This window comes from Elgaria multicarinata, chromosome 20 (genome assembly GCF_023053635.1).
Source record: "Elgaria multicarinata webbii isolate HBS135686 ecotype San Diego chromosome 20, rElgMul1.1.pri, whole genome shotgun sequence".
NCBI lineage: Eukaryota > Metazoa > Chordata > Lepidosauria > Squamata > Anguidae > Elgaria > Elgaria multicarinata.
In genome coordinates this window covers 1,043,272-1,068,360 of record NC_086190.1, presented here as the reverse complement: position 1 = coordinate 1,068,360, position 25,089 = coordinate 1,043,272, and the positions used below count along the sequence as shown (strand labels likewise).

General features: G+C 56.8%; 1 protein-coding gene across 1 annotated transcript; it reads left to right on the top strand.

Moving 5' to 3' along the window:
* The first annotated feature begins 2,658 nt into the window (after window positions 1-2,658).
* LOC134411323 (coiled-coil domain-containing protein 50-like) lies at window positions 2,659-24,781 on the top strand. The gene is made up of 12 exons (XM_063145050.1): window positions 2,659-2,741; window positions 7,943-8,218; window positions 13,756-13,818; window positions 15,118-15,250; window positions 16,121-16,202; window positions 18,273-18,369; window positions 19,530-19,657; window positions 20,219-20,281; window positions 20,981-21,112; window positions 22,373-22,479; window positions 22,664-22,761; window positions 23,525-24,781. The coding sequence occupies exons 2-12, from the start codon at window positions 8,170-8,172 to the stop codon at window positions 23,677-23,679; spliced, it is 1,107 nt and encodes a 368-aa protein (XP_063001120.1). The 5' UTR covers window positions 2,659-2,741; window positions 7,943-8,169; the 3' UTR covers window positions 23,680-24,781.
* The last annotated feature ends 308 nt before the right edge of the window (window positions 24,782-25,089 follow it).

The following is a 25,089-nucleotide window of genomic DNA, read 5'->3' as shown; positions in this document are numbered from 1 at the left end:
TTCGACATGAAGGGAAGCAAACCTGGCATGACCAAGGCCTGGACATGCTACACACAATGGTCCTGCGCCCCCCCCCCCCCCCGGGGATGATTTTGCACATGAAGTCAGGTTTGATGGGATTGATTTAGGCAGCTGATGCAAAGGGAGGTTCCAATTCCTGTCTCCTGAGAGGAGTTCCTTGTTTGGGGAAATGGCGAATGAATTGGGAAGGGGCATGACTAGGTCACCTGCTATCTTCTTGTGTTATAACTCTTTGGAAGACCTGGGCATTTGGTGGGCTCTTTTGGATCCAGTACCGCTGCCCTGGAAGGCTTGGAGGACGATGGCGCCAGTAAGCCTGGCCAGAGCTGGGCGGTTTCTCTTCGCCAAGAACAAAACAGCGACCGGGAACTCCTGACCTTGGTCAGATACAACCAGTCCCACCGAGTGACAAAACTACAGAATGACACTGTCTGTGCAAGTAATTGGTGACTCATCTCTCGAACTTGGCACCTTCCGAATAACTCAGTCAGCCAGCCGAGGGAAGAGACCACCTGCTCCTAGCCTTAGAAGATGACCCTGGAAGATGCTCAGCAGATGAGTTTGGTTTGTGCACTTGGCAAATGTATTTTCTCAGGAATAGGAAGATGTCAGTTTTGGTTAAGGGTTGCACATTTGGTCTTGACAGAATGCGACCTGGATGTTCCTTCCCCCCCCCCCCCTTGTATTACAGCGGGAATCCACCATGTCTTTTCTTCATCAAGTGTGATTTAAAACACACACGGGTACACCTCTGTCTCCTGGCCCTAAATGTGGTAGTTCTCACACTGGAATTACATGGCCTCTTTCAGCTTGGTAAGATGAAGATTACCACTTTGGAATGGGATTCTCCTCTAGAGTCTGGATGGATGTTCTGGTTTGTCTCACCATTAACAATTCTCTTCAGTAGCTGTCAGTGGTTTTGACAGATGCCTTAAAAAGAGCAATTTGTGGGTTATTCTTTCTCTTTTATTTCTCGTTTAATAGATTTAATACCCTCCCTTTAAAACATCTAATGTCACGAGGGGACTTGCAATAACTAATTCCAATGAAAACAACCATATGTATATAATATACAACTGCTCTCTGCCTCACCATTTGCTAGAGTGTAATGAAGGCTCGTGGTAGAATGGCAAAAGTTGTTATAAATTGGGTTCCTTTGTCAGTCAAAAGTTCGTTTGAAATGCAATAGGCACAGTGGTATTCTTCAGCTGCAGGCGGTTCTGTCAGAGCACGGGGAGTCTCTTGGGACACCTACAATAGGAGTCGATAACAACCAAACAGTGCCAGCCTTTTCCAAAAGCAAAGCTTTGGCAGCCTCCCCCAACCTCGTGTTCTCCGAGTTGGACTACAGCACTCATCATCCACAACCAGCATGGCCAATGGCCATGTGTTGGTCAGAGTGGGGTGCCTACTGTGGCATAGCCAGCCTGGGTGGATTGACTTGCCTGGCAAAGTCTCTTCCCAAAGGATGAGGAATGACCTCTCCGGTCAAAGCAGGAATACAGGTGGTCTGTTGCTTCTTGCATGGACAACGCTTCATCTCCGTTTTATTCCTGCTACGGGGTGGGGGTGGGGGATGGTCCGGGAGAGTTAGCCGATATGTTTGGCCACGCCCCTTCTAGAAGAGGGCGTGGCTTTTGGAATTTCTGGCCCAGATTAGCCCAATTACTCCCACTATATTGATCACACATGAATAGAAACAAAACTTTAGAAACAGAGAGCAGTACAGCTTTGGAAATCGGTCTATGAATCGCCTGCATAGACCTACAAATATATAATTTTAGCATTTCCCCTCCTCTTCATGGTTTGTCTTGAAAAGGCTTTGTGCTGCAGAGAACCAGGGTGACCACCAGGCTGCCTTCCTGCTAGTGGGACCCGGCTGCATTTAACTTTTGTAAACTGCCCAGAGCTTCGGCTATGGGGCGGTATATAAATGAAATAAATAAATACAGAATAAATTTAGCCCTCCAGGCCGAGTGGCAGAATCCAAGAATGCAAAGGCAGAAGCGGAGGGCCCTGGGCCCTTACAGTTGCGGAGGGCAATAGGATTTAGGGCTCTTTCAAGCGGGGCGCGCACCCCCCACCCCCGCGCTCAGGGACCCACCGCCTCCGAATGATGCCGAATAGCGTTTATGCCGCGTTTTTGCGCACACGCAAACTGCGTCGGTCACGTTGTCTCATCTGTCTTACCCCACGAGGCAGGTCAGTGCGACGCCCCTGATCCTGCAGCGCAGGTGAGAGGCGGAGAGAGTGGGGCTCACCTGAGATCCCCCCGATTAAGCCCCCACTTCGGCCAGGCCGGACTCTGACAGACAGATGGAGGCCCCACCCTGGACTGGGAGAGAATGGAGGGGTGCGGAGGATCGGCCGTTCATTCATGAGACCCCCACCTCCCCCCACCCCCGCGTGCAGCGGCTCCCCTTCGTGCGCCGGCGCAAAGGCGCCTTGGGGCGGCGGAGCCGGCGGGGGCGACGCGCCAGCCCCGCCCCGCATTGCCCTGCCCGGACCCCGCCGCCGCCGCCGCCGAGCCTGCTCGAGTCCCGGAGCCGCGGCGGAGGCGGAGACGGAGGCGTCGCTCCCGGTGCGCCGCCCTCCCAGCCCGCCTCCGAGCCTGGCCGCGCAGCTCCTCCTCCGGGGCGGCCCCGAGCCCACCTGGCGCCCCTGGAGCAGCGCGAAGAAGGGTGGGCGGACGGGCGGAGGCGCGTCCCGCGGGGGTCCCGGTAGGTGGCTGCGGGGGGGGGGAGGGAGGTGGAGCTGTTCCGTGGCGCTTCGTTCGCACCGGCGCCGCGTCCCGGGGGGGGGAATTCTCGGCCGCCCAGCCTTCGAGGGGGCCGCTGCCCTCCCCCGCCTCGCAGCAACAGCCCTGCGGGGAGGCGCCCTAGATAGGGTGGGGTTGCCCTGGCCGCCCTTGGGTGCCCCACAGGCCTTGGGCCGCTGCCCTTGACCGGCCTCTGCAGGGCTGCTGCGCACCTGAGCATGTGCAGAACGCCCCCCCCCCCCCACACACATACACACACCTGGCGCCCTGGAATGCGCCTCCTGCCATGCGACCCAGCGGCTGGGGTGTGTGTGTTTGCCGTCCAGGAGCGGGGCTCGGCCTACCTACCTACCTACCTACCGGCCTGCCCTAAAGGTGCCCTGATCCCGGCGCCGTCGTGATGGGTGTCGCGGGTGAAGGCTCTGGCTCAGCACCCCGCCAGCGGCACCTACGGGCAAGCAGAGGGGCCTTCTCGGGCTGCCGGGAGCTCCGGAGAGGCCCGGCTGTGCTGCTGCCGCTGCCGCCCCTGCCCCTCAGCAGAGGCAGGGCTGGGCCCTTTGGGTTCCCTTGCCAAGAAGCGCGCCATCAGAAAAAGCCTGCCTCTGACCATGTGCAAAGTGCTGCTGTTAGTTCTTTAAAAAGAAGGGCCCACTGCCTCCCACTGCCCCCCCCCCGCAGCTAAAGGGCAGCTCACAGAGGAGAACCCACTGACCCGCTGGCGTAGCAGCGTCCCAAGACCACGTGCCTGGCCTGGCTGCACAAGCACGGCCAGTGTTGCCACGAGGGCTGGATCCTGTGGCCAAAGTCCAGGGGCCCCAGCCCAGCCCCCCCCCTCGCAAGACCACACAGAGGGCAGCAAGGGAGGGGGGGGCAGCAGGCACGAGCTCCGCTTTGTACCCGTAGTCAGGGGGTGCCGTGACGTGTGCGAGTTTAACATGCAAAACTGCACATGCACAGAATTTTTTATGTTGTTTAAACCCTGGCTGTTACACCGTTTTGTTGTTATTATCAGGAGTGTCAAAGACGTTGTGCAGCATGGGGTGGGTTGAGAGACATGTTTGTTGCCTGATGCCCCAAGGGCCTTCCCCCCACCCCCTTGTCAGATCACTGCTTGGGCCAGGCTTTCCAGTGACTGACCAGCACCCTTGGCTGGAGGGGGCCACTCCTGGGCACACGAGGTTGTGCGTGAGCCTTCGGGGCAGCGGGCATTTTGCTGCGCCTCTGTCTCAGGTGGGGTTGCTGTGGAGGTTTATTTTGGGGCAGCGTGGTATGCAAAGAGGGCCCCCTGTTTCTCACCTGTGGCTCCAGGTTCATGGGGAAGGCTCTGGAGCATGTGTGGGCATTCCTCCTGCGTCCTGTCACCCAGGTGCTGGAAGGGAAGCAGGCAGAGCCTTTGCCAGCGCTGGGTTAATGCCGGGTGGGGTGGGGGGCTCAAGGCCAGTCTGGACTCCCTGGACGGCCCCTTCGGTGTTGCCTCTAGCAGCAAGAGCATGAGGGCCATCTGAGACACAGGCAGGAATTAAGCCATCACTTGGCCTCCAGAACAGGGATGGTTTCTCTCTCTCTCTCTCTCTCTCTCTCTCTGAAAGTCCCACGGTGCAGATGGAGGAGACCCCCCCTCCCCAAACACACACATGCGAAGCATCCATGCTCCCTAGGACTGCATGCCCTTACTTGGTCAAAGTTGCCTTCTGGAGCTCAAATGCTCCCCTGGGGAATTGGTGCAGATTCACTGAGGAGCAGCAGAGATTTTGAGTGGCCAGAAAGAGCCACGGGAGGAGGGGAGGGAACAAGATCCATATTTCAGGGCAACGTTTATCCCACTCCTTCCTTGCATAGTTGGGGTGGAGCCCACTGTCCGGAGGCCCCGGGGCTGGGGGTGGCCAGCACAGTCCTAGGCGTGTCTACCCTGAAGTAAGTCCCCTTGAGTCCTGAAACAAATATCTCTTCCTTAGCGGAGGGCTGGGAGGGAGTCGTCTTAGCACCCGTTTTTGAAAAGGGGTTCTGTGCCTGGAGAGTCAGGGAAAGGTCCGCGGGCTTTGATGTCGGTTTCAAGTAAACTGACGAATAATGTCAGGCCTATAGAAGAACAAGGGTGGTTGTTTTTGTGAGGCTCCTAGAGCTACCAAACAAGGGTTATTTTATTTCTGATTTATTAATACATTTATGTCCTGCCTTTTTTTCCTCTTGCAAAGAATCCTCAGCGTCTTGCACAGTCCTCCTACTTGCCTTTTTACTTGCACAACAGCCCTGTGAGGTAGGTTAAGACCGAGAGTCAGGGACAGGCCCACAGTCACCCTGTGAGCCTCCTGGCTCAGTGCCACATGCCCAAGGAGAAAGGGAGAGCTGAGCCTGGTTGAGGGAGGTGGGCTGGGTCTCCACGTGGCTCTTGGGCAGGATGGCTCCATGGCTCCTGCTCCGTGGCCCTTAGGGTGTGAGGGGCTGAGGGGCAGCAGTGGGGCTTCCGGTCTGCAACTGCGAGGGAAAAGAGGCTGCAGCGGATGGGTGCCGCTGGCCCTGCTTGTCCTGACCTTCCTCTAAAGAGCTTAGAGCGGCGGGTCTCCGCTTGGACCTAAGGAGCTTACAGAGCTCCTGCCCCCCTGCCCTGCCCCCCATTTTATCCTCAGAGCCCCCTGAGCCAGTGACAAGCCCACGGTCAGCCAGTGAGCCCGAGGCTGCCTGGGGCTTTGCAGCCAGGTCTCCTGCGTCCCCTCCCCACAGACGGACTCTGTCAGCTCTTCTCTGTCCAGCTCAGAAGGTCACTGACCAAGGACAGGCCAAGTGGGGCTGCTGTAGGGTAACCCACGTGTGCCTGGGCAGTAGAGGGGGAGGCCTCCTCGGGCCCTGTGGGGGAGCCCCATCACGGGGAGCTCCAAGGCTTCCCCATGCACCAACTCAGTCCCAGACAGGACGGAGCCCCGGATGCTGCCAGGGCCAGAAGCGCCCCCCCCCCTTGAGCAGTGGAAGGGTTGAGCGGGGCACCCTTCTCTTGCATAGCCCCCTCCAGGCCCATCGCCTGTGCACTGAGAAGGGGGTCTCAGGCCCCAGGGGGCGGAGGGGCAGACTCCAGGGTCCCCGGCAGCGCAAGGGCTCCCGATCCGACGGCCTCGGGCTGAGCCCCAGTGGCGGTGGCTACAGCCCCTCTGCCTCTGGCCGTTCTGGCCCGGCCCTCGGAGGGAGCCATCGCCTGCTCCAGGAGGGGCCCTGAAGAGGGCTGTTTAGCTGTAGCCCTGCTCGCGTGGCTGCATTTGATGCCAGCTCACAGGGCGCTGTGCTTCTCTGTCCCCTTGGCTGCCTTCTTGCCTTCCGTGGCATTTCAAGGGCGTAGAGGAGCAGCCCCCAAAGGCCCCAATCGGGGTTACGTGGCTCATAACGTGGCTCCCACGCCTGGCTCATGGGGCGGCGGCTGTAGCAAAGGAAGCCGTCATGACGGGCCCATCCAGGCCTCCTCCTTCGCCCCACATTTGGGGGCTGCTCTCAGGGTCCTTGTGGGTGAGGGCGCCTCCCACGCTGTGCTTCGTCTTTATCCTGTCTCCGTAGCCTGTTTGCCCAACCTTGGTCTTGTACAGGACGCGCACGCACGCACGCACACACACACCCCTCTCTGTGTGGCCTTGATGTTTGTGGACCGCACAGCTTCTGATTGGGGTCAGAAACCCAGGCAGGAAGCCCCCGCCCAGCTCCTGAAATGGGGCAGGGCAGGCAAAGGGGTGGGGGTGGGTTAGGGACCTGGGGTGGTCCTGTGGATCCTGGCAGGATCGTGGACAGTGGAAGGGGAGTCACTCCGGTGGGCTCGGAGAAGGGGGGACGTTCCACAGAGGGGTGGGGAGATCTGTGCCTTCTTGTGAATCATCTCACGAGGTTCCTTCACACGTGAGGCAGCCAAAGAGAAACAAATTTGTTCCTTTTTCCCAGGACCGGGTCCTGGAAAGAGAATCCCTGCAAGCCATTTCTCTCCTATTTGTGTCCTGTGAGGGATCCGAGGATCCGTTCCCCACGGACCTTCGGGGGTTATCTCAGTGGGGACCCCCGACTTCAGACTCTCCCCCCCAGCCGAGTGTCACCAGGCCAACTGCACAGGTGTCATTTTGGTTCCAGGCAAGCACCTTTTTTTTGGTCCAAGGCTTTTAAATCTTAAATCATTTTAGTTTGGTTTGTGGTTTATGCTACTCGGTTTAGAATGATTACTTCCAAACTATCTTAGTTGATGTTCAGTCGATTGTATCGATGTGTCAGCCACCCTGGGAATGTGTTGAGAGGCAGGGTCAAATGCTCAGAAGGAGTCAGAATGCCTTACATCACCCCTGCGAGGTAGGTGAGGCTCTGGGAACATAACTGGCCCGAGGCCTCTCCATGAACACCATGGCTGGAGATTCGAACTCCGGCCTCCCGGGTCCTTTGCTCTGTTCTGAAAGGACTCCTGGCATGACTGCTGGGCTTGTCAAGAGGGAAGGAGCTTGGCTTTTCTTAGCAGTGAGAGGATCTTTCGTTTTTTGTATTTTGGTGCGCTTTGTGTGCGTGTGTTTGTGTGTGCGTGTGTGTGTGCGTGTGTTTGTGCGCGTGCGTGAGATTTATTTATTTTTGCCGTTGCTGTTATTTTTTACTTGCTATTTTAAAACGTTCCGTGTTTTCGTGGCCTGGATCCAAAGGCCCGTGTCATTAGTTCCAGGGCCCTAAAGAAAGTTTGGGATTGTGCTTCCCTCCCCCACCCTCTCTCCAAAACACACACAGCACTCTTCTTTTTGAAAATGAATGGAGTTGCGTAACAAGTCCTTGACCTGGGATGATGGGGGCGGGGGCGGGGGGTGGGGGGAGGTGTGTCGTGCTCATCATCCTCGCACCCCCATGCAGAGGAAGCCAGTGCTGGCTTTTCTTCTGTGCTTGCCCCAGGCTTTGGGAGCACCTCAAGTAGCTCTTTGGCTGCCGGCCTGGGTTTCTCAGCCGTCTGGAGTGCAACGAATCCCTCCTCTTCCCTTCAGCATATCATGCAGTCACCCAGTAGCTTTAAATTAAAAACAGGCGTGCAGAGCCCTTCAGAAGCGCAATGGCAAAGTCTGTCTATCCAAAAAGTCTCGGGAACTCTGCACGAGAGCGAGAGCGTTTCCTCTTGCGTGAGCGCAGCAGGAGGGAGTTGTAAGGGAAGTGAGCTTGGTCGCCTCCCAGGACCAACTGGCTGCTAGACAAACTTCCTGAAAGCCACAGTGGCCAGGCGGGCTTGCGTGCTGCGCAGCAGTTCGCCTCAGGCACCTCTGAAGCCCATGTGGGCCATCAGGGTCACCACGGAGTCCCAGTAAGACGCGGTGTGTTCCTGTAGGTGGCCGTGGCAGTCCTGGGGCGTTCCTGCGAGGCGAGGGGGGCAAGAGCGCACGACACCCCCAGCCCTGAAGAAGATGGCTGATGTGGACATTGACCGCTCCTGCCTGGCCCCTGTTCAGGAAGGTAAGCTGGGATGTCCGGGGTCTCCAGGCCAGCAATGCGGGGTGGAAAATCTTCCGTTTCGTAAGTTCATTAGCAAGCATGGATGGGTGCCGAGTGCACATACCATGCGAGGGCAAACCGTTTAGCCGTTTCAGCCTTGTAATTAGTGTTTTCCAGGTGATTATTCAAGAATGCGAGGGGTTCTGTGTCTCTCACTGAAATGCACGTAGGTGTCTCCCTGTGAAATCAAACTAGCGAAACTGAAGGCCCCCAACGACCCTTTGAGGAGGAAGAGGGTTGAACCCTGTTGAGATAGTTGTCAGCGTTTCATGCACGGTTCTTTGGGTTGCTGAAATTGATCTGTGCGCCTTACCTGTTTTCAGTGCCTTTGTTTGCTTTCCTGAAATTTAAACAATGGCAAGGGAAGAAGTACATGCTATTGTCTTTAAACTTTTGCAAGTGTTCCCATGAAAATATTAGCGCAGGATAACATTTAAACCACATTGTGCGCTTTAATTCCCCCACACAAATATTTCAGGTCAAATACTTGTGCTGTATTGGAACAAAAAAATAATAACATGGGATATTTTTAAAAGGTTTGTTTACTAAATATGGGTAAGCTGATATGCTGAATTACTTCGCTTTCTAGGGCATCAGAAAATTTTCTCATGGAAATCACCATATGCAAATTAGCTCATTCCAGGTCAAACTTTTCTGGAAAACTCACATCAACTACTCCAGACCTTGTTGTTTTTAATAGAGATGTCAGATGTTTCTGGAGATGATAACACTATTTCTACTGGGATGCATAGCAAAATGTCGTGAAATGTTACCCTAGAGAGCCATGCCTATTTAATCCTGATACTGAGGGGCTTTCATTTGTAAAACTGAGCCCAGAGGTGTTTCCTGGCAGGGCGAATTACCTGACCCAGGATCAGGGCAGGGTTGCACCACCTCGGACAGGTCAGCCTCTGCATTTGGCAGTGCTTGTTGGTCTGGCACTTCTGTGACGTGTGGGGCGGGGTGGGAGGGTGGGGGGCCTTTCCTGGCCTTGGCTGGCCGGCCAGCTACGACGGTTGCTGACAATGGCTGACCTTGCCACAGCCATTCCTGCCCCAGTCATCTCTAGGTTAGACTACAGTTATGCACTGTAAGGGTGGTGGTGGTGGCTGCCCTTGAAAACTGTCTGGAAATGGCCACGGGTGCAAAATGCAGCCGCTGGGAGGGAGCGAAGGGCTTTGGCCCGGTTATGCCTGTTTGGTTGTCTTGCAGAGAGCGCCCGTTCGTTCCCCAGTGCCCTTGAAAGTGCTGGTGATCACCTTGAAAGCCTTGGGCACCTTCATGGCTGCTTTCTTACAGGCGCTCCTATTTCGGACCCCCCCCCCGACCTCATGATGCGCGGTGTGCAGACACGGGGCTGCCCCCACCCTGAGGCCTGCTCTGCCCACAGAGAGTCCTCAGGCCTCGACACGGCACCGTTTACAAAGGTGTTTGCTTGAATGTTTTCCTAGCCCTGGAGATACTTTTTTTTTACCCTTTATGGTTAACTGCTGTTTTTATAAACACTTTCTTGTTCGTTTATTTGGGCTTTTAAAATGGTTGTAAATTTGTTGCCACTATGAGTTCCCTTTCCAGGAAATAGTCAGGAATATACATTTTAAGAGGAACTAATACGATTGTGCAAGAATGTTCCCAAGGGGACGCTTGGGCTTCCACGGAGAGAACATTTTGATGAGTTGAGCACAACTTTCCTTTTGATCTCCAACAGGACCCCCACCCCACCCCACCCCATTTCCCAGAATTCATTACTCGTATCGCCAGGTGCCCCCCGGAAATAGAATTGCTCCATGCTGTTGTGGCAATTTGGAAGCTGCTGAGTCCTCGGGCCGCTGCCTGGCGAGGCATTTATTTTGGCTCATTCACTCACATTTTATCCGGGGGGGGGGGGGGACACACACGGCAACGCCACCCATTTGTAATCCACCCAGGTCTTCCCAGCACTGCCTCTGTCTGTTCGGGGAGGCCTGGTTTTGATGGGGGGCAGTGACCCGCCAGGCAAATGAACCTGCTGTAGCTCAGTGGCACATTTGCAGTGGGCCCCGTCTTATCACTCGTCTTTCAAAAACCCATCTTTCAAGTCGCACTGAAACACTTATCCAGCGATAATTTTTGTAAACATTATTAAAGTAATAGTAAAATACCATTTAAATATAAGGGTGTTATAGTATTATGCCCCTATTCTTTCTTTTATATTTCATACACACACACACACACACACACACACACACACTGTCACTCTCAGAGAACTCTAAAAGGTTAGTGAGACAGGACTTGCCTTTGCAGTGACCATGTTGATTCTTTTCCAGCATGGCTTCTCCTTCTAAATAATTGACAATAATAATGCTTCCACCAATTTACCCAGAACAGATATTAAGCGAAGCAGCCTGTAATTTCCTATATCCCCTCAGCAATCTCCTTACCCTACATAAGTACTCCTTTAAATCCCTCATCATCCAACAGTCCAGCCACCTCCTTACCCAGTTTCCTGCTTCTGATGTATTTAAAGATTTTTCTAATTGTTGGCCTGAATGTTACTAGCAACATGCTTCTCAGGTTCGTTTTGTTGCTGTAGCTGCTCTATCCCTTATTGTCTGCTGGCATTTCCTCTGAGCAAGTTTTGAGTTCCTTTTTGTTTCCCCTGCCTGGGCAAGTCTTCCATTTCCTGAAAGGAGCCCTTCCTTTCTCTAAGAAGGGCCTCCCTGATCCTGCCACTCTGGTGTCCTCTTGGACTTGGCACTTACCTTTCCTAACTTCCAGTTATGCATTCTTGCTGAGTTTCTATGATTCTGGGTTTGAGTAACCCTCAAGCATTTGGGGGAGATTTTGACCTCTTGACTTTCCTTTTCAACTTCCTTTTAAAATTATTATTACCAGCTTCCTCATTTTACAGACGTTTCCCTTTTGAAACCAAATGTAAAGATACATTAAATCTGATGGGACTGTGGTCACCGTTCCCAGTTGGTTCGAAAGCACTTACAATCCATTAGGGTTCAATCTGAGGTCACCTCCCCTCTGGCCAGTTCCATCACCCACTGTTTTAGGGTTCAGTTATTTAGGTTTGTACCTCTTTGTTGCGACTGACACATACGTATTTATCCAGTCACTGTGAGGGTAATCAAAGTTGCCCATTATTGCAATACTTCCTCATTTTGATTTCCATCTCAAGATATTGGTCATTTAAAAACAAAAACAAAAAGACCTTTCTGGTTACCACACGTAACCACCTTGCTCAAACAGTCTTCTGCCTCCATCAGTTATCATGTGGCAGCAGCCATTCCAGCAGGCGGCAGGGAAAGAAGGAGAACTAGTGCCACGCCATCAGAGAAGCCAATAACTTTTGGCTACTCCTCTTCTTGATCTGGGTTCCATTCCAGAGTTTTTTAACCAAGAACTAGAGTCTGGGCGTGCATTTTTCCTCTTCCCTCCCAATGCTCTATTCCTTTTGTGTCATGACTTTTTAGATGGTAAGCCTGTGGATTGGATCTGTCTTGGCTTTCTTTTCCTTTCTTTTCTTTTTTTGATAAGTCACCACTCTGGGACTATTTTCTTTACTTTTCCGCCGAAGCACTAAAATAATTAGTAATAGTAATAATTCCTTAAATGACTCAGCTTGTAAATTACGAGAGTGTTCAGAGAAGGGCAATCAGGATGATCCGGGGTCTGGAAACAAAGCCCTATGACGAGAGACTGAAAGAACTGGGCATGTTTAGCCTGGAGAAGAGAAGATTGAGGGGAGGCATGAGAGCACTCTTCAAAGACTTAAAAGGTTGTCACACAGAGGAGGGCCAGGATCTCTTCTCGATCCTCCCAGAGTGCAGGACACGGAATAATGGGCTCAAGTTAAAGGAAGCCAGATTCCAGCTGGACCTCAGGAAAAACTTCCTGACTGTTAGAGCAGTGCGACAATGGAACCAATTACCTATGGAGGTGGTGGGCTCTCCCACCCTAGAGGCCTTCAAGAGGCAGCTGGACAACCATCTGTCAGGGATGCTTTGAGGTGGATTCCGGCATTGAGCAGGGGGTTGGACTCGATGGCCTTGTAGGCCCCTTCCAACTCTGCTATTCTATGATTCTATTAGTGTGAGGAGCTATCCATCTGGAAGCCCTTTAACTTGGGCTGTGGTGAGAGAGCATGCGCGAAGCTCTTCAAAGCCATTGTGGGAAGGGGTTGCTGCTGTCGCTGGTTTTTGCTGCCTGCGTCAGCTGCTGCTGAGGGTCGGCCTCCCGAGGCTGCGTGTGGCGAACCTCTCACCCGTGGGGGCTAGAAGTGCCTCCGGAATCAGGGTGGGCGCCGCTAAGCAGGGGGGGGGCATTGCGGGAGCAGAGCTCAGTTCAGGCTGCATACAAAGGAGGCACGTGGCCTCCTTTCTTGCAACCTGAAAATGTTTTTCCTTCCAAGTGGCAAACTTTTCCTTTTCGCATGAGGGTTTAACCTTCAGTTGTGCCACAGCAGCAGAGGCCCTGCCGGGATCCTGTGAAGTGGGGGGGGGGGCGTCTCCCTTCTCCTGCCCTTCCCCCTTGCTGTGTAAACAGAGTGCAGGCGGAGACCTTTCAACGCCCCTTCAGCTTCACCAAATGGAACGCTGCTGGTGCCGTAGGGCTTCTAGGCATGGGGTGGGGCAGCTGGGGCACATGTATGTGTGTGTGTTTGGGGTGGGTGGGTGTTTGGATCCCACACCCAGTTTCTGGCAGACCTCCTGCAAGGCTGCGCCATGGCCTTGGGCAGGGTTGGTTGCATTCTTGGCAAGGAGGTGCTGCCAACGCCTCCTCCTCCTCCTCCTCCTCCTCCCACCTAGGCGGTAGGATGGAGCTGAGCTTGTTGCTGCCTGAGACTGAGCTGGGCAGCTGCTGTGTTATGTACAATTTCTGCAGCACTCCTGAGCACGCAAAGAGCTGCTTCCAGGCAGGCTGCCCATGCAGTGTCTCAGCTGCGCCTTTGAGCAGGGAGGAGCTGCCTTTTGTGTGCCTCTTTTCCTCCTCAAAAGGGCTGTTGCTGAGCAGACGGTGGGGGGGGGGGGCTTATGGGACCCCCAAGTATCAACTTGTGCGAATGATGGTTTGGGTCCAGGTTACCTGCGGGGCGTCCTCCTCCCGTATAATCCACCCCACACACTCCGGTCCTCTGGGGAGGGTTGGCTCCAGTCAGCCACAACCAGGCTGGTGACCGTTACCCAGAGGACCTTCTCTCCTGCCGCCCCCAGACTGCGGAAAGGGTCTCCTGGAGGGGATTCGCCAGCTTAACTCTCTGGTCTCCTCCGGCAGGCCTACTCAGATGAATTTTAGGATGTCCAATGGTTATTTTAATATTGTACCAGTTTCATATGTTCTTAATCAGTCTTATGCATTTTATGGTATTTTCGTATTTAACGTTGTTCCCCGGCTCGATACAGAGGGGGAGGTGGGTAAGAAATAAATAGATGATGGTGAGGGGTCTTAGTCGAGCTGGGGTGGTGGGGGGCGCATTGTTGTTCACTGCGCCTGTTCTTCCCCCCCCCCAGTTTGCCGGGATTTTGCCGTCCTGGAAGACGGTGCCTTGGCCTACTGCCTGCAAGAGCAAGAGAGTAAGTGCGGGGTCTCGGGCGAGTGGGCCGGGGCCAGAGGGAGCCGGGGTGCCCGTGCCTTTTCCGGCCAGGGTTTTGGGGGTGGGGGGGCTTTCTCTTTCCTGTCCTGGGGGTGAGCCCCACTCCGCCAGCATCAGAGCACGTGTTTAAGAGGTCACGGACCTGCTCCGGAGCCCCCCGCGAATGATCGAGGCCTTCAGACGTTGGCCCGGGGCGTGGCAGGCACAAGGCAGCCTTCGGGAACTGTCTGGGCTTCCCACGCGTGGCTGCCTCTGCCTCTTCATGCCGGTAGTTTATGACTATTTTTTAGTTAATGAAATGGAGTCCAAGACTCCAGTGAATCACCCGTGCGGATTTTAACAAGGGCCTGGTCTCCCCTGCGGATGCTGCACTTTGGGGGACGTTCTCAAGGTTGGCTTCTCTTGGCAGCGGTGTGAAAGGAATGAACCCCCCCCCATCCTCCTACGTCCCACAGTCACCACTTTGCTCATCCCATAATGGTTTTGGCTGCCACAAGTCGTGCTCATGAATCATCCAGTGGCGTCAAGACTTTCCCACCGCAGCCACGAGATCGACGGAAGCACCACCCCTTTCCTTCCCACCCGCTGCCCGTGGGGATGATTCATGGCCCTGTGCAGGGGCGTGCCTGCGCCGGGTGGCCGTGAGCGGCCTGCAGTGGGACGCGCACGGACGGACGGACCGGCGGGCCTCGCCTGCATCCGGAGGGGGGCCTGTGGGGACGAGGGGAGCCTTCCTCCGCCACCACCCTCCCGGTTTCCCCGGCTTCTTGCGAGCGGAAGGAGGCCTGAGCAGCAGACGGGGAAGACCCCGTGGGGGTAGGGCCCACCGCCCCCAGGGTAGGGGGATGCCTGGTCGGGTTGTTGCTTGCAAGGAAGACACGCGCACACGTGCTCACATGCACAGCCCAGCTCCCCCGGCATCATTCCTCTGGTGCCTCGGAAAGCAGGTGTCTTGACCCCCTCCAGGCAAGGAAATGCTGCTGGGCGCCCAAAGGGCTGCAACCTGCAAGGGAGCGCCGGAGAGTGCCGCTGAGCCTCTTCCACCCTGCCGGTCACCCTGCAAGCAAGCGTGGCTGAGCCTGCTGCCTGTGGCGTTGGCCTTGCCTGGGCGGGCTGCCAGCCTGGGGCCCTCCTTGTCCAGGAACAGCGCCTCCCTGGGCCCGTCCCCTCTGCCCGCCTCTCCTGGACCCCTGGGCCTGCTCAGCGCCTGTGTGGGTCGGGCGGAGGCCTTCTCGTTCCCGTGCTTTCCGCGACCCCCCCACTCCCGTCTCTCCTCCAGTTGAGCAGCATTATGCCTCCAACGTCCAGAAGCACCAGCTGTTCCGGAGAGACGTCCGGATCGCCAAGAAGCTGCAGCGCCTGGAGGAACAAGCCGGCAAGCGGCCGGACCCTGAGCCACAGCAGCAGCAGCAGCAGCAGCACAGGTAGGGTGAAGGTTTCTTGGGGGGCTCTTTTTGGTGGGGAATGCGATGCTGTCCAGTGCCGTTGGGGCAAGCCTGGGTTCTAGTCCTGCTTCTGCCGTGGCTTCAGAGGGTGGTGGGCCCAGTGGACGGCCCGTGGCATGCGTGAGACTGGCTGGGCTAATTTCCAAGCCCCCTCCCCCTTTAAGCCTCTGCCAGCCACAGCTTCCCTTGGCCAGGCGGAGAAGGGCCGGGGCAGGGAATCAGTTGGGCCGGGAGGGAGGTAAGCTGAGGGTGTGGGGCTGTTTTCTCCAGCTGGGATTTTAATCCAAGCCGGAGAATAATTCCCGGCTCTAATGCTTCTGATTTGGGGCAAGCAGGATGAGCCTCCGAAGGGCATGATTTGCCCACTTCTCTCTGTGTGAAAGGCCAGCCTGGGCCCCCAGCCTCATTTCAAAGCTCCCTGGACAGAATCCTCCGCCTCTCCTCTGGGTTGCTGTAAAAGAGAGACAGCGTGGGAGAGGAGATGGAGGAGAGGGAGAAACGGGAGGGGGAGGGGAGGCTCCGCCCACCCCCAGCTCTGGCCCCACCCACTGCTGACAGGTGGCCCGGCGGAATGTGGTCCTCGGCAGAAAGGTTTTCCCCACCCCAGGTCTGGGGCGAGGTCGCTTCTGGCGGTGCAAGTCCCTGGCTCATGGAGGGACGGAGGTCACCGGTAGCATCCTGGGCCTGCAGACCGGAGCTGAGGGGTGCCGGTGCCCTGCCTGAGCGCACACAGCACCCATCTCCTTGCTGGGCCGCATCCTGTAACTGGCCAGGCCAGGGGGTGGGGGTGGGCGCTGCTCTGACGGCGTCTTTCTTCTCTCCTCCTTCCGTTGCACACAGCCAAGAGACGGGTTCCGCCCCGGACGGTGCTCGGAGGAAGGCTGAGGAGGGGCGCCAGGGGAAGGACCAAGCCCAGCAGGTACCTGGAGCCCAGGGGGAGTCCGTTTCAAGCTCTGTCTGTCGACCCAACTCTGAATAGGACCGAGCCCTTCTCGAGGTCTTTGGGACCCTGAGCTTGTCGCATTGGGGGCTGCGCGGTGACCCTCGCCCACACTTGGAGTTGTGCGGACCTCCCTTGCTGCTGCTGCTGCTGCGCCTCCTGGCAGCGATACCTCCCCGGCCTGGAAGGCGTGCGGACGGACGGCTCTCGCTGGGCACCTGCTGCCCCCCAGTGGCAAAGAAGCAGTGGGGCCTCCCTCTCTCTCTGGCAACCCCCCCCCTCCAGTCTTCCATCCTACGGTGTGGGAAATTCCGCTCTCTTTACACATCACAAATGTTTTCTTGGCACAGGTAGCTTGGAGACGTCGTACGATCCAGCAGGTGTTGATTTTAAAAAAAGAAAGAAGAAAAACATAATGTAAAACAGATCCATATACACAGTAATTATTTACATCACCCTTAACAAGAAAGAAAGAAAGAAAGAAAGAAAGAAAGAGGGAAAGAAAGAAAGGGAGGGAGGGAGGGAGGGAGGGAGGATGGATGGGGGAGAAGGATTTGACACAATTTCAAATCTATTCATTAATCTAAGCAGACCATATATCTAAATCAGTATCCATACGTGATTGACAGCTGTTGGAGCTGAGTTCAGATGCAGCAAGAGCAGGGAGGGATCCATTGAGGGATCCAATGGGGGCGTTTCTATTTCCAATCCTGCAGGATGCCTCTTGCTACCTGTGAGGGCTCTCAGCGCCCACTTTTGCTGCCCATCCGTTAATCCCCACATCACAGGTATTGAGAATAAAACGGCCAGTATCAGATTGCCTTTCAAACCTATGGTGATTACATGGAATAATCGCCATGTAAGAGATTCAAGACAGATAAAAGGAAGGACTTCTTCACACAGCGCAGAGTTAAACTGTAGAACTCACTACCACAAGATGTAGTGATGGCCACCAATTTGGATGGCTTTGAAAAGGGCTTGGATGAATTCCTGGAGGAGGAGGAGACAACTCCCAGTGGCTACTAATCCTGATTGCTAAGTGCTACCTCCATGATTAGAGGCAGTAAGCCTATATATACCGGTTGCTGGGGAACATGGGCGGGAGGGTGCTGTTGCACCATGTCCAACCCTAAAGAAGCCTTTGTCCCTAATTGCCTCTCCACAGCAAAGTGGTTCTGTCTCTAGGAGCTCCCCGGCTTAAGTTGCCCAGGTTGGGGGAGCGCCGCTTCCCCCCCACAATGATCTGCCTTGCATGCAGGGCTGGAGGAGAAGCAAGCTGGTGGTGGTGGTGGTGGTGGCGGTGCTGGGCTCAGGGGATCAGTGACTGGACTCAGAACGAAGCAGCTCTGTATTGCGGGGGGGGAGGCTCTGCCAGATGTTTCCCTCTTAAATGGAGCCTGCAGCTGCAGCACAAGGCCTTGGCGATCGAAATCAGCATCTTGGGGATCTCTCCTGTCGGGTGTTTCTGAAGTCTTGTGCCTCACAGTGGCTTGCCATGACGCCCGGACCCAGCGTGGTTTCCACAGGCTGTGGCTTGTTTTTCATGACCCCTGAGAAGCCATGGCTTGTTAGTGGGTTGTCCATGGTGGCTTGTCATGACATCCAAATGTGGCAAAGTGGGTTCTGCACAGCTTATTCTCTGAGTGGTTCATCCTGACGTGCGAAGCGGCCCCGTGCTTCAGAGCAGGGGCAGACACCCACCCACACACCCACTGTTGCTCTGCCTTGTGGGCACGTGGCCAGGTGACGTTTCCGTGAGTTGAGAAAGGAGAATGGCTGTTTTGGGCCGTACCTGACCAGGAGGGCCAAGAAGAGAAATCAGAAAAAGGGGGACAGTGGCAGGGGGTGAGGGAATAACACTGAAGGAGGAGAAGGTTGCCCTGCTTTGCAGACGGAGGGGCCTTAGAGCAACCCCGTTCCTCCTTCCTTCCTTGGGGGGGTGCGGGGGGGACCAGGAGGCACAAGCGGCCAATGCATCTGTCCGCAGGCTGGTTCTGGAGGCGCCTTCCTTTCCCACCGGGTCTCAGGGTTTTCTTCTTCCCTGCACAGGAAATTACAGCCAAGCGATTGCAGGACCGGGAGGAGCCCGAGAAAGGGCCGAGGCACCGGCAGAAGCAGAGGCTGAGGAGCTGGCAGGGGCCGAGAGGTAGTGGTCATCATCACCGCTGCAAGGCCGACCACGCTCCCGAGAGGAGGCTCCACGGGCGCTTCATGGCCACGTGTGGCTAGGCAGTGGCGAGAGTGCGCGGGCTTCTCTGGGCGGGGTCTCCACGCTCCAGCTTTGCTCCGGCAGCACCATTTCGCAGGGCAGCTGTTGCCAGGCCGCATGAGAACGGCCGTCCCGCCTCAGGCCCAAAGCTCAACTCGACCAGCCCCGGCCACCGCCAGCCAGAGGACCCACACCCACACACTCCTGGGATGCTCACGGAGGGGCTTCCCCTGGGGTGGGTCCCACGGAGGCTCTCCTTGGCCACCATCCCTCGCTCGGCCGGCTTCCCCCCTCGAGGAACTTGTCCAACTCTTCCGAAACGCCATGGAGAGAAGAGGCCCCTCTCCTAGGTGGCCCTGCCCATTCTGTGCTGGCAGCAGAGCAGGCGGCCGGTTTCGTTGGTCCCCTGGTGCCGATGGGAAGGACGAGAGTGGTGTCAGGACACGAGGCAAGCCACGGGCAGAAGCGCCACGTGTGAGGCCAGAGCGGGGCTGTGAAGCCCCTGTGGCCCTTTAGGGGGGGCCGTGGCAGGGAAACCACGCTGACAATCCTGGCCAGGCTTGGGGCCCGCTGTGCTGGTGCTGCGTCCCCTCCACGGGCCTGCCATTTATTTGCCTTCAGTTGACTTAGCATCGCCGCCGCCGCCGCCATCCGATCCTTTCCCAAAACTCTGTGATCCCTGCCCAAAAGGACGCTTGCTCTGCAGGCCCCGGAGAAGGGAATCCCCAAGGCACGAGGGAGGACGGGCGTCCAGACCCAGCTGTAGGCGCTCGTGGGGGGCGTGCCAGTCCACGAGAGGCGGGCCAAGCAGCAGCAGTGTCGGCAGGGCAGAGCTTGTCCCAAGGTGGGGGCAGTGGGGGGGCTCCCTTCAGGAACTCTGTGCCTGCAGCAGTATTAGGTTGCTCCCCTCCTCTCTCTCTATTTCTAAAAAACTAGGTATCAGCACAGGTGACCCCAGAGCAACGGACATCACATGTCCATATATTGGTCAACGGACCAATATAACAGAGAAATGGTCAGTTGCACGCTTGGTGCGTGCACGCACGGGGCTTGCTTCTGCTCCCATCCAACCTGGCTTTTGCATCTCTGCCTCTCAGGTGACGACACTGAGCCCCTAAACTGGGCGATGGCAGAACTGGAGCTGCAGGGCCAGCAGCAACAGCAGCAGCTCCGGCGAGATGAAGCCTTGGCCTGGAAGCTCCACGCGGAGGAGCAGATGCAGCTTGTGAGTGCCCCCCTCCGGCTCTGGGTCCGGGCAGGCCGTGGTGGAGGGATGGCTCTTCCTGGCCTAGGAGAAACCAGGTCTGCCCAAGCGGGGGAGAGGCGAGGAGGCTGGAGCAATGGCTGGCAGGCAGGCGGGGGCCACCGGCGTGCATGTATTGGGGAGGGCGGCAAACCCCTCGGGCTCGGGTCCCTGTAGGGCCAGCCCCGCTGGGCCCACCAGAACGCACTGGGGCTTACTCGGCTGCTTGGGAGAGGAGCCTGTGCAGGCCCCCGTCCAGAGCGCAACAGAGGGAGGGAAGCTGGGTCTGGCTTGCTGGAGGTTTTTCCGGTCCTGCCTCCGTTTCCCAGGCGGGTGCAAGAGAGAAGAGAAGACGCGTTGCATGGGAGCCGCGTGTCGTGCCTCATTCCCCCCTTCCTGTCTCGAGGGGCAGCTGCCTTGGCCTGGATTGCAGGCCGCCAATGCAGCCCTTGGCCGGGGGACACCGCTTGCAGCGTGGCGTGAGCTTGTGTGGGCTGGAGCGGCAAAATCTCCCGTTTATTTGCTTTTCGCCTTCTTGCGCAGAGAGCCAGGAAGACGCGGCAGCGTGGCGATGACTACAGAGCTGCCCAGGTGGCTCAGGATGAGGTAAGATGCGGCCTGGTGCCAGCCTCCTCGGCTTGGCTTGGCCTCCGACAGCTCTCGGGAATGGGGGGGGGGGGCATCGCAGCAGAGGGGAAGCTGCTCCGTCTCCCCAAGACAAAGGCAACTCTGTGGCTGCTCCGCTAACCCTCCCCCTCCCTCTTCTCTGAATTGGGCCAAAGCACTCCCGCTGGCTCACCGGTTGGCAATGCCAGCCATGGAAGGCTGTCACTCTGTCACGCGGGCGGCTGTTCAAATGGCAGAGGAAGGGTTTCTCTGGGGCTCCCGATGCCCTCCCCTGTCTGGGGCAGCAAGGGGGGGGGCGCTTGTGGCAAAGGCAAAGGTCCCTACCACCACCAGCAGCAGCAGCAGCCCAGTCCTGCCACATCTTTCAGAAGCAGTCCCCTCTCTGGCCCCCTGGCATGCTGGGAGATGAGCCCCCCTGCCAGCTCAAGAGGGCCAGGCCACCTCGCACTCTGGGGAGGCCCTGGGGCTCCGGCTGGGAATAGGATGGATGGCAGATTATTATTATTATTATTATTTATTTATTTATATAGCACCATCGATGTACATGGTGCTGTGCCTTGGGATAGGGCAGGCTCCCCACAGCCGTCCCCTACAAAGCTGCCTGGACGGGGGCGGGAGTACTCTGAGGGGCATCTCTGACCCGCACCTTCTGCCTGGCCTTTGTGGCCCGCCTTCCAGGAGATCGCTCGGTACATCCAGGACCAGGAACTGACAGCACCGTGGAGACCCCCAAGTGAGGACGTGGCAGCCCAGAGCTTCGTGGAGGCACACGGCAGCCTCTCCGAGCCAAGACAGAGACACGGCCGACAGGTAAAGGGCCAGCGCCACAATACAGCCCACGCTCCTTGCAGTGGCTCGTGGCAGCTCACCCACCCCCAGGCAAGGGCCTTCCCTCGGGGTCGGGGGCTCTAGGGGATGCTGTGTGGTTTAGGTTTTCAGGAGACCCCTAATGAGCCGGAGTGTTTTGCACCCGTGGAGGGCATTGCAGCGCACCCACGTGGCAGGCGGTGGTGGCCGCTCCAGCCACGGGGATCCCAGCTGCCCAGCCTGATTCTTCCCAGCCCAGAGGGAAGGCCGAGCCAGACGCCGCCGGCCAGGAGAACTCCAGGCTGCCCTTACGTCAGCAAGGGAGGGGGAGGGGGAAGGGGCCTGCAGCCCAGGCGCTCTGCCACCAGGCACAGCCCATCCCTCCCCACGCATTCAGCACAACAGAGGCGTTCAGCTCCCCTACCCCCACCCCCCCCAGCCCCAGCCCCAGCCCACCATCCCTCCGGTCCTCCTTCCTTGACTACCTCTGCACCCGGGGTTCCCAGTACCACTTGTGGGTGCTCAAGCACGCAGACTCTTCCTGGCGTGGGGGCAGAGGGGGAAGGGCTGGAGACCCCCAAACGTTCTCTTGTGCCAGGTGTGGCAGCTCTAGGGCAAAGCTGCTTCCTCCACAGGACGTCTCTCGGCTTCCTCACTCACCGTGCAAAACGCCCCAGCTCCACCAGTGGGAGGCCTGTGCTAGATGGAGGGTCCTCATCCCCCCTCCGCCCTCCCTCTCTCCCTCCCTCCCTCCCTCCACAGCAGCCCTGCAGGGTAGGTCAAAGAGAACGGGCAGCCCAGGGCCACCCGGTGAGCTGAGCAGGGGTTCTGGACGTGTGCCTCTCCAGCCCCAAACCTCACCTTCTTCCCTCCCTCCGGCGTGCCGCTTCCCATAGAGACGGCCTGTGGGGGGGGGGGAGTTCTGCTTGGGTCTCCCCCCTCGTAGGCCACCTCCACGTGGCCCTGTGCCCTTCGGAGCCCCGTGTTTGGGCAGACCTTCCCGCTGCTGGCGGCTCTCCCTCTGCGGCTGGCTGGCCTTTGGCTGCTCATGCTTGCAATTGCGGAATAAAAGCCATGCCGGTCGTTCACGGTGGCATCTTCAATCCTGCGTCCTGAGAAGGACTGAGCAGGACTCCCTCAAAAGGACTCCCTCAGAAGGACTGGACAGGCCCCCGAAGGGGCTCCAGACCTGTTCAGCCACCAACCCCCTGGCCCCCCGCTCCTTTGCTTTGAGCGTGTGGTGTCCTGTTGCTCTCTTGCCAGAAGGAGGCCCGGCAGAGCTGCGCAGTGGCGTCCCCCATCTCCGTTCAGCCGCTGGAAAGCTCCGAGGCGCCCAGAGGAGCAGCAGCAGCAGCAGCAGCAGCCATCAAGTCAGTGCTCTTGTGAAGGATTGCGGGGTAGGTGGGTGGGTGTGGAGTTCTCCTTCGACTTTGCAATCTTGAAAAGAAGTTGCATCCTGAAACCCGTGTAGCGTCTTGAGAAATGGGAACCGGATTTAGAGGGGAAAAAAGCAATGCAGGGTTGGCAGTGCCAGGACTCTTGGTTCTCCCTCAGGCCGCAGCCTTGCCGGAATATTGCTGAAGATCTGGACCCAACCTTTAAGGCCAAAAGGATGGAGCCCCCTGCGGCTGACGGGCCCACCTGCTCCCAAGGTATGATGCGGCCGCCCCCGCCCCGCCCACAGCGCCGTCCCGCGCACCCTGGCTTGGGAGACCCACTGAACTTCGCAGGCCTTAGAAAGAGACGCAAGTCTGACTGAGGGAGGAAAAGGTTGCGTCTGGGTGGGCCGCAAAACCACAGCGCCGGTGTGAGAGGTGCAAACCGGTCCCCTGGTGAGCCATCCAGGTGTGGCCCCCGAGCCTTTTATTCGCCCCCCTGGGCCGCTCTGCACGTGGAAGAAAGAGAGACCAGAGCTCTGGTGCCGTGTATAGATAAACAGTGAACTTTTTATTTTTGTAATGATGTGATCATTACAAAAATAAAACGTTCATTGCTTACTATACACTGCACCAGAGCTCTGGTCTCTCTTTCTTCCACCTTCCTACTGGTGCCAGTTCCCTTCATCTACCACCGCTCTGCATGTGCCAGACCTTTGCTCTCTCTCTCATCCTCTCAATGTGACGGTTGATCAGAAAAGTCTTTTGGGTAGCAGGAGACGGGCTTAGAAGAGTGACGTGTGCTTGGGGCTGAAGCGAAAGGGAGGCGGACAGGCGGACGGGGCTCCGCCTGGAAAAGGAAGCTGCGCGTGTAGCGACAGCTGGAGTTCTTTCTCTGCCCCCCTCCCTCCCACCCCCATCCGGCTCATGTATTTTATGATTGCTGTTTTCCCCGCCTCAATCCAATTGGAGAGGCAGGTAAGAAATCATCATCATCATCATCATCATCATCATCATCATCATTATTATTATTATTTAGCTGCTGCCCCGGTACGGCCGGTTCCAGTGGACGGCTTCTTTGACTACTTGGATGAGGTTGCAGAATCTACTTTTGTGTCCCCGACCAAACGACAGCCAGAAAAGGTGGGCCGCCATAAATCTAGGGACAGAAAGGAAGGCTGCAAGCAACAGTGAGCTGGCAGGGACTCCAAGCGAGGAGGCGTTGCCCCTCGTGCCTCTTCGCCAGGGACCGTGTCTGCCCTGGGGCAGTTCCTTTGGGGGTCAAGGTTTGCTTTATTAGGTCCTGGGAGGTTAGACCTCCGGTTAGGCAAATATAAACAGTTGCCGAGGCAGCCTCCACTTGCGCTTCGAAAGGTCTTTGAGGGAAACGGGTTGCCCCAGCGTGGCCCTCGTGCATCATAGCGGGGCAGGCAGGGACATCGTCCCAGACTTCTCCTGCTCCCAGCGCTTTCGTCTCCTGCATGTGCTGTCTTGAATCCTCCGGCGGGTCCGTTGAACGCAGCTTTGCCAGGCAGCCGTTGCCATGTGGTGAGAAGGCAGGTGCCCGTCAAGGTAGACCATGAAGAGGGTCTGGGGCCATGCACGAACCCTTCCAGGAACACATGGCTTACTATACAGCTATCCCAGAGAAAGGAAGCAAGGAACCGCATCAAATGCTTTGCAAGAATGAAAACAGAGGCGACCAAGATGGAAATGGGGTGAAGCCCTCGATGTCTTCAAACAGGCTTTCCCGCAAAGGCCCAGGAGGGTCAAAGGGGTGTGTGGTGGATTCCTGCCCCCCAACCTGCCTGCCGCTTTTACCTGATCACGGCACATGATGATACGTTGTGGAGCGACCACGTTGCGCTTTTCAGGAGATCCTAAAATGTGGAATGGGAAAGCTAAGCTAAGGGAGCAAATGAACTGGTAGCGTTTGAGAATATTCTATCAAATGCATGGTTTTCTAAGAAAATATTTGCGTTATATGCAGGGAAATTAAAAGCCGCCCTTGCACAGGGGCTAACCTTTCACGTAGGTGAACCTCTTTTGTTCTTCCTAGTATTGGCTCCTACACTGTAGGATCTTGGGCTGCAAGATGTGCAATTTAAAACTGGTGCTAAATATTTTAGGTTTTCACTTATGTGAAAATGTAATTCTGTGTGTGTGTGTATTCGCTGTGCTTGTGTCATGAGCCGGATCTGGTGCCAGAGAAAGCAAGCTTCAATAAAGCTTCCTTTTGAATTAATATATCCTCGGGGGTGGGGGTGTTAATTTTTTTTAAAAATAAAGTCCTTACTCTAAAGCTCTTGAATTATTATTTTTCCCATTTTACTTGGAGGAAACGCTGCCCTGCTCCGTGGCTTCCCCCGTGGTCAGGTGCCGGTGACTTGCGTTCTTTGCGCTTCCCCCTGCCTTCCGGTTCAGTTCAGTTGCCTTCTCGCCGGCATCGCTCCTAGGGCGCGAGGGCCCCCACCGCCCAGCACCACGCAAGCCCTGCCTGCAGAGGGCCCAGGGCCCATCTCCAGGGATCGGGGGTCTCAGTCATGGCGGCCAAGAACAGGCCCCCAAGGCAGCTTCGTACAAAGGCAGGCAGTGAAGGGGGGC

What these genes read in the sequence shown, in the direction of transcription:
- LOC134411323 (XM_063145050.1), top strand. Translation starts at nt 8,170, where the DNA reads ATGGCTGATGTGGACATTGACCGCTCCTGCCTGGCCCCTGTTCAGGAA. An exon ending in CTGCCTGCAAGAGCAAGAGA is followed by an intron (nt 13,819 to 15,117) that starts GTAAGTGCGGGG and finishes TCTCTCCTCCAG; the next exon opens with TTGAGCAGCATTATGCCTCC. An exon ending in GAGCCACAGCAGCAGCAGCA is followed by an intron (nt 15,251 to 16,120) that starts GCAGCAGCACAG and finishes TTCCGTTGCACA; the next exon opens with CAGCCAAGAGACGGGTTCCG.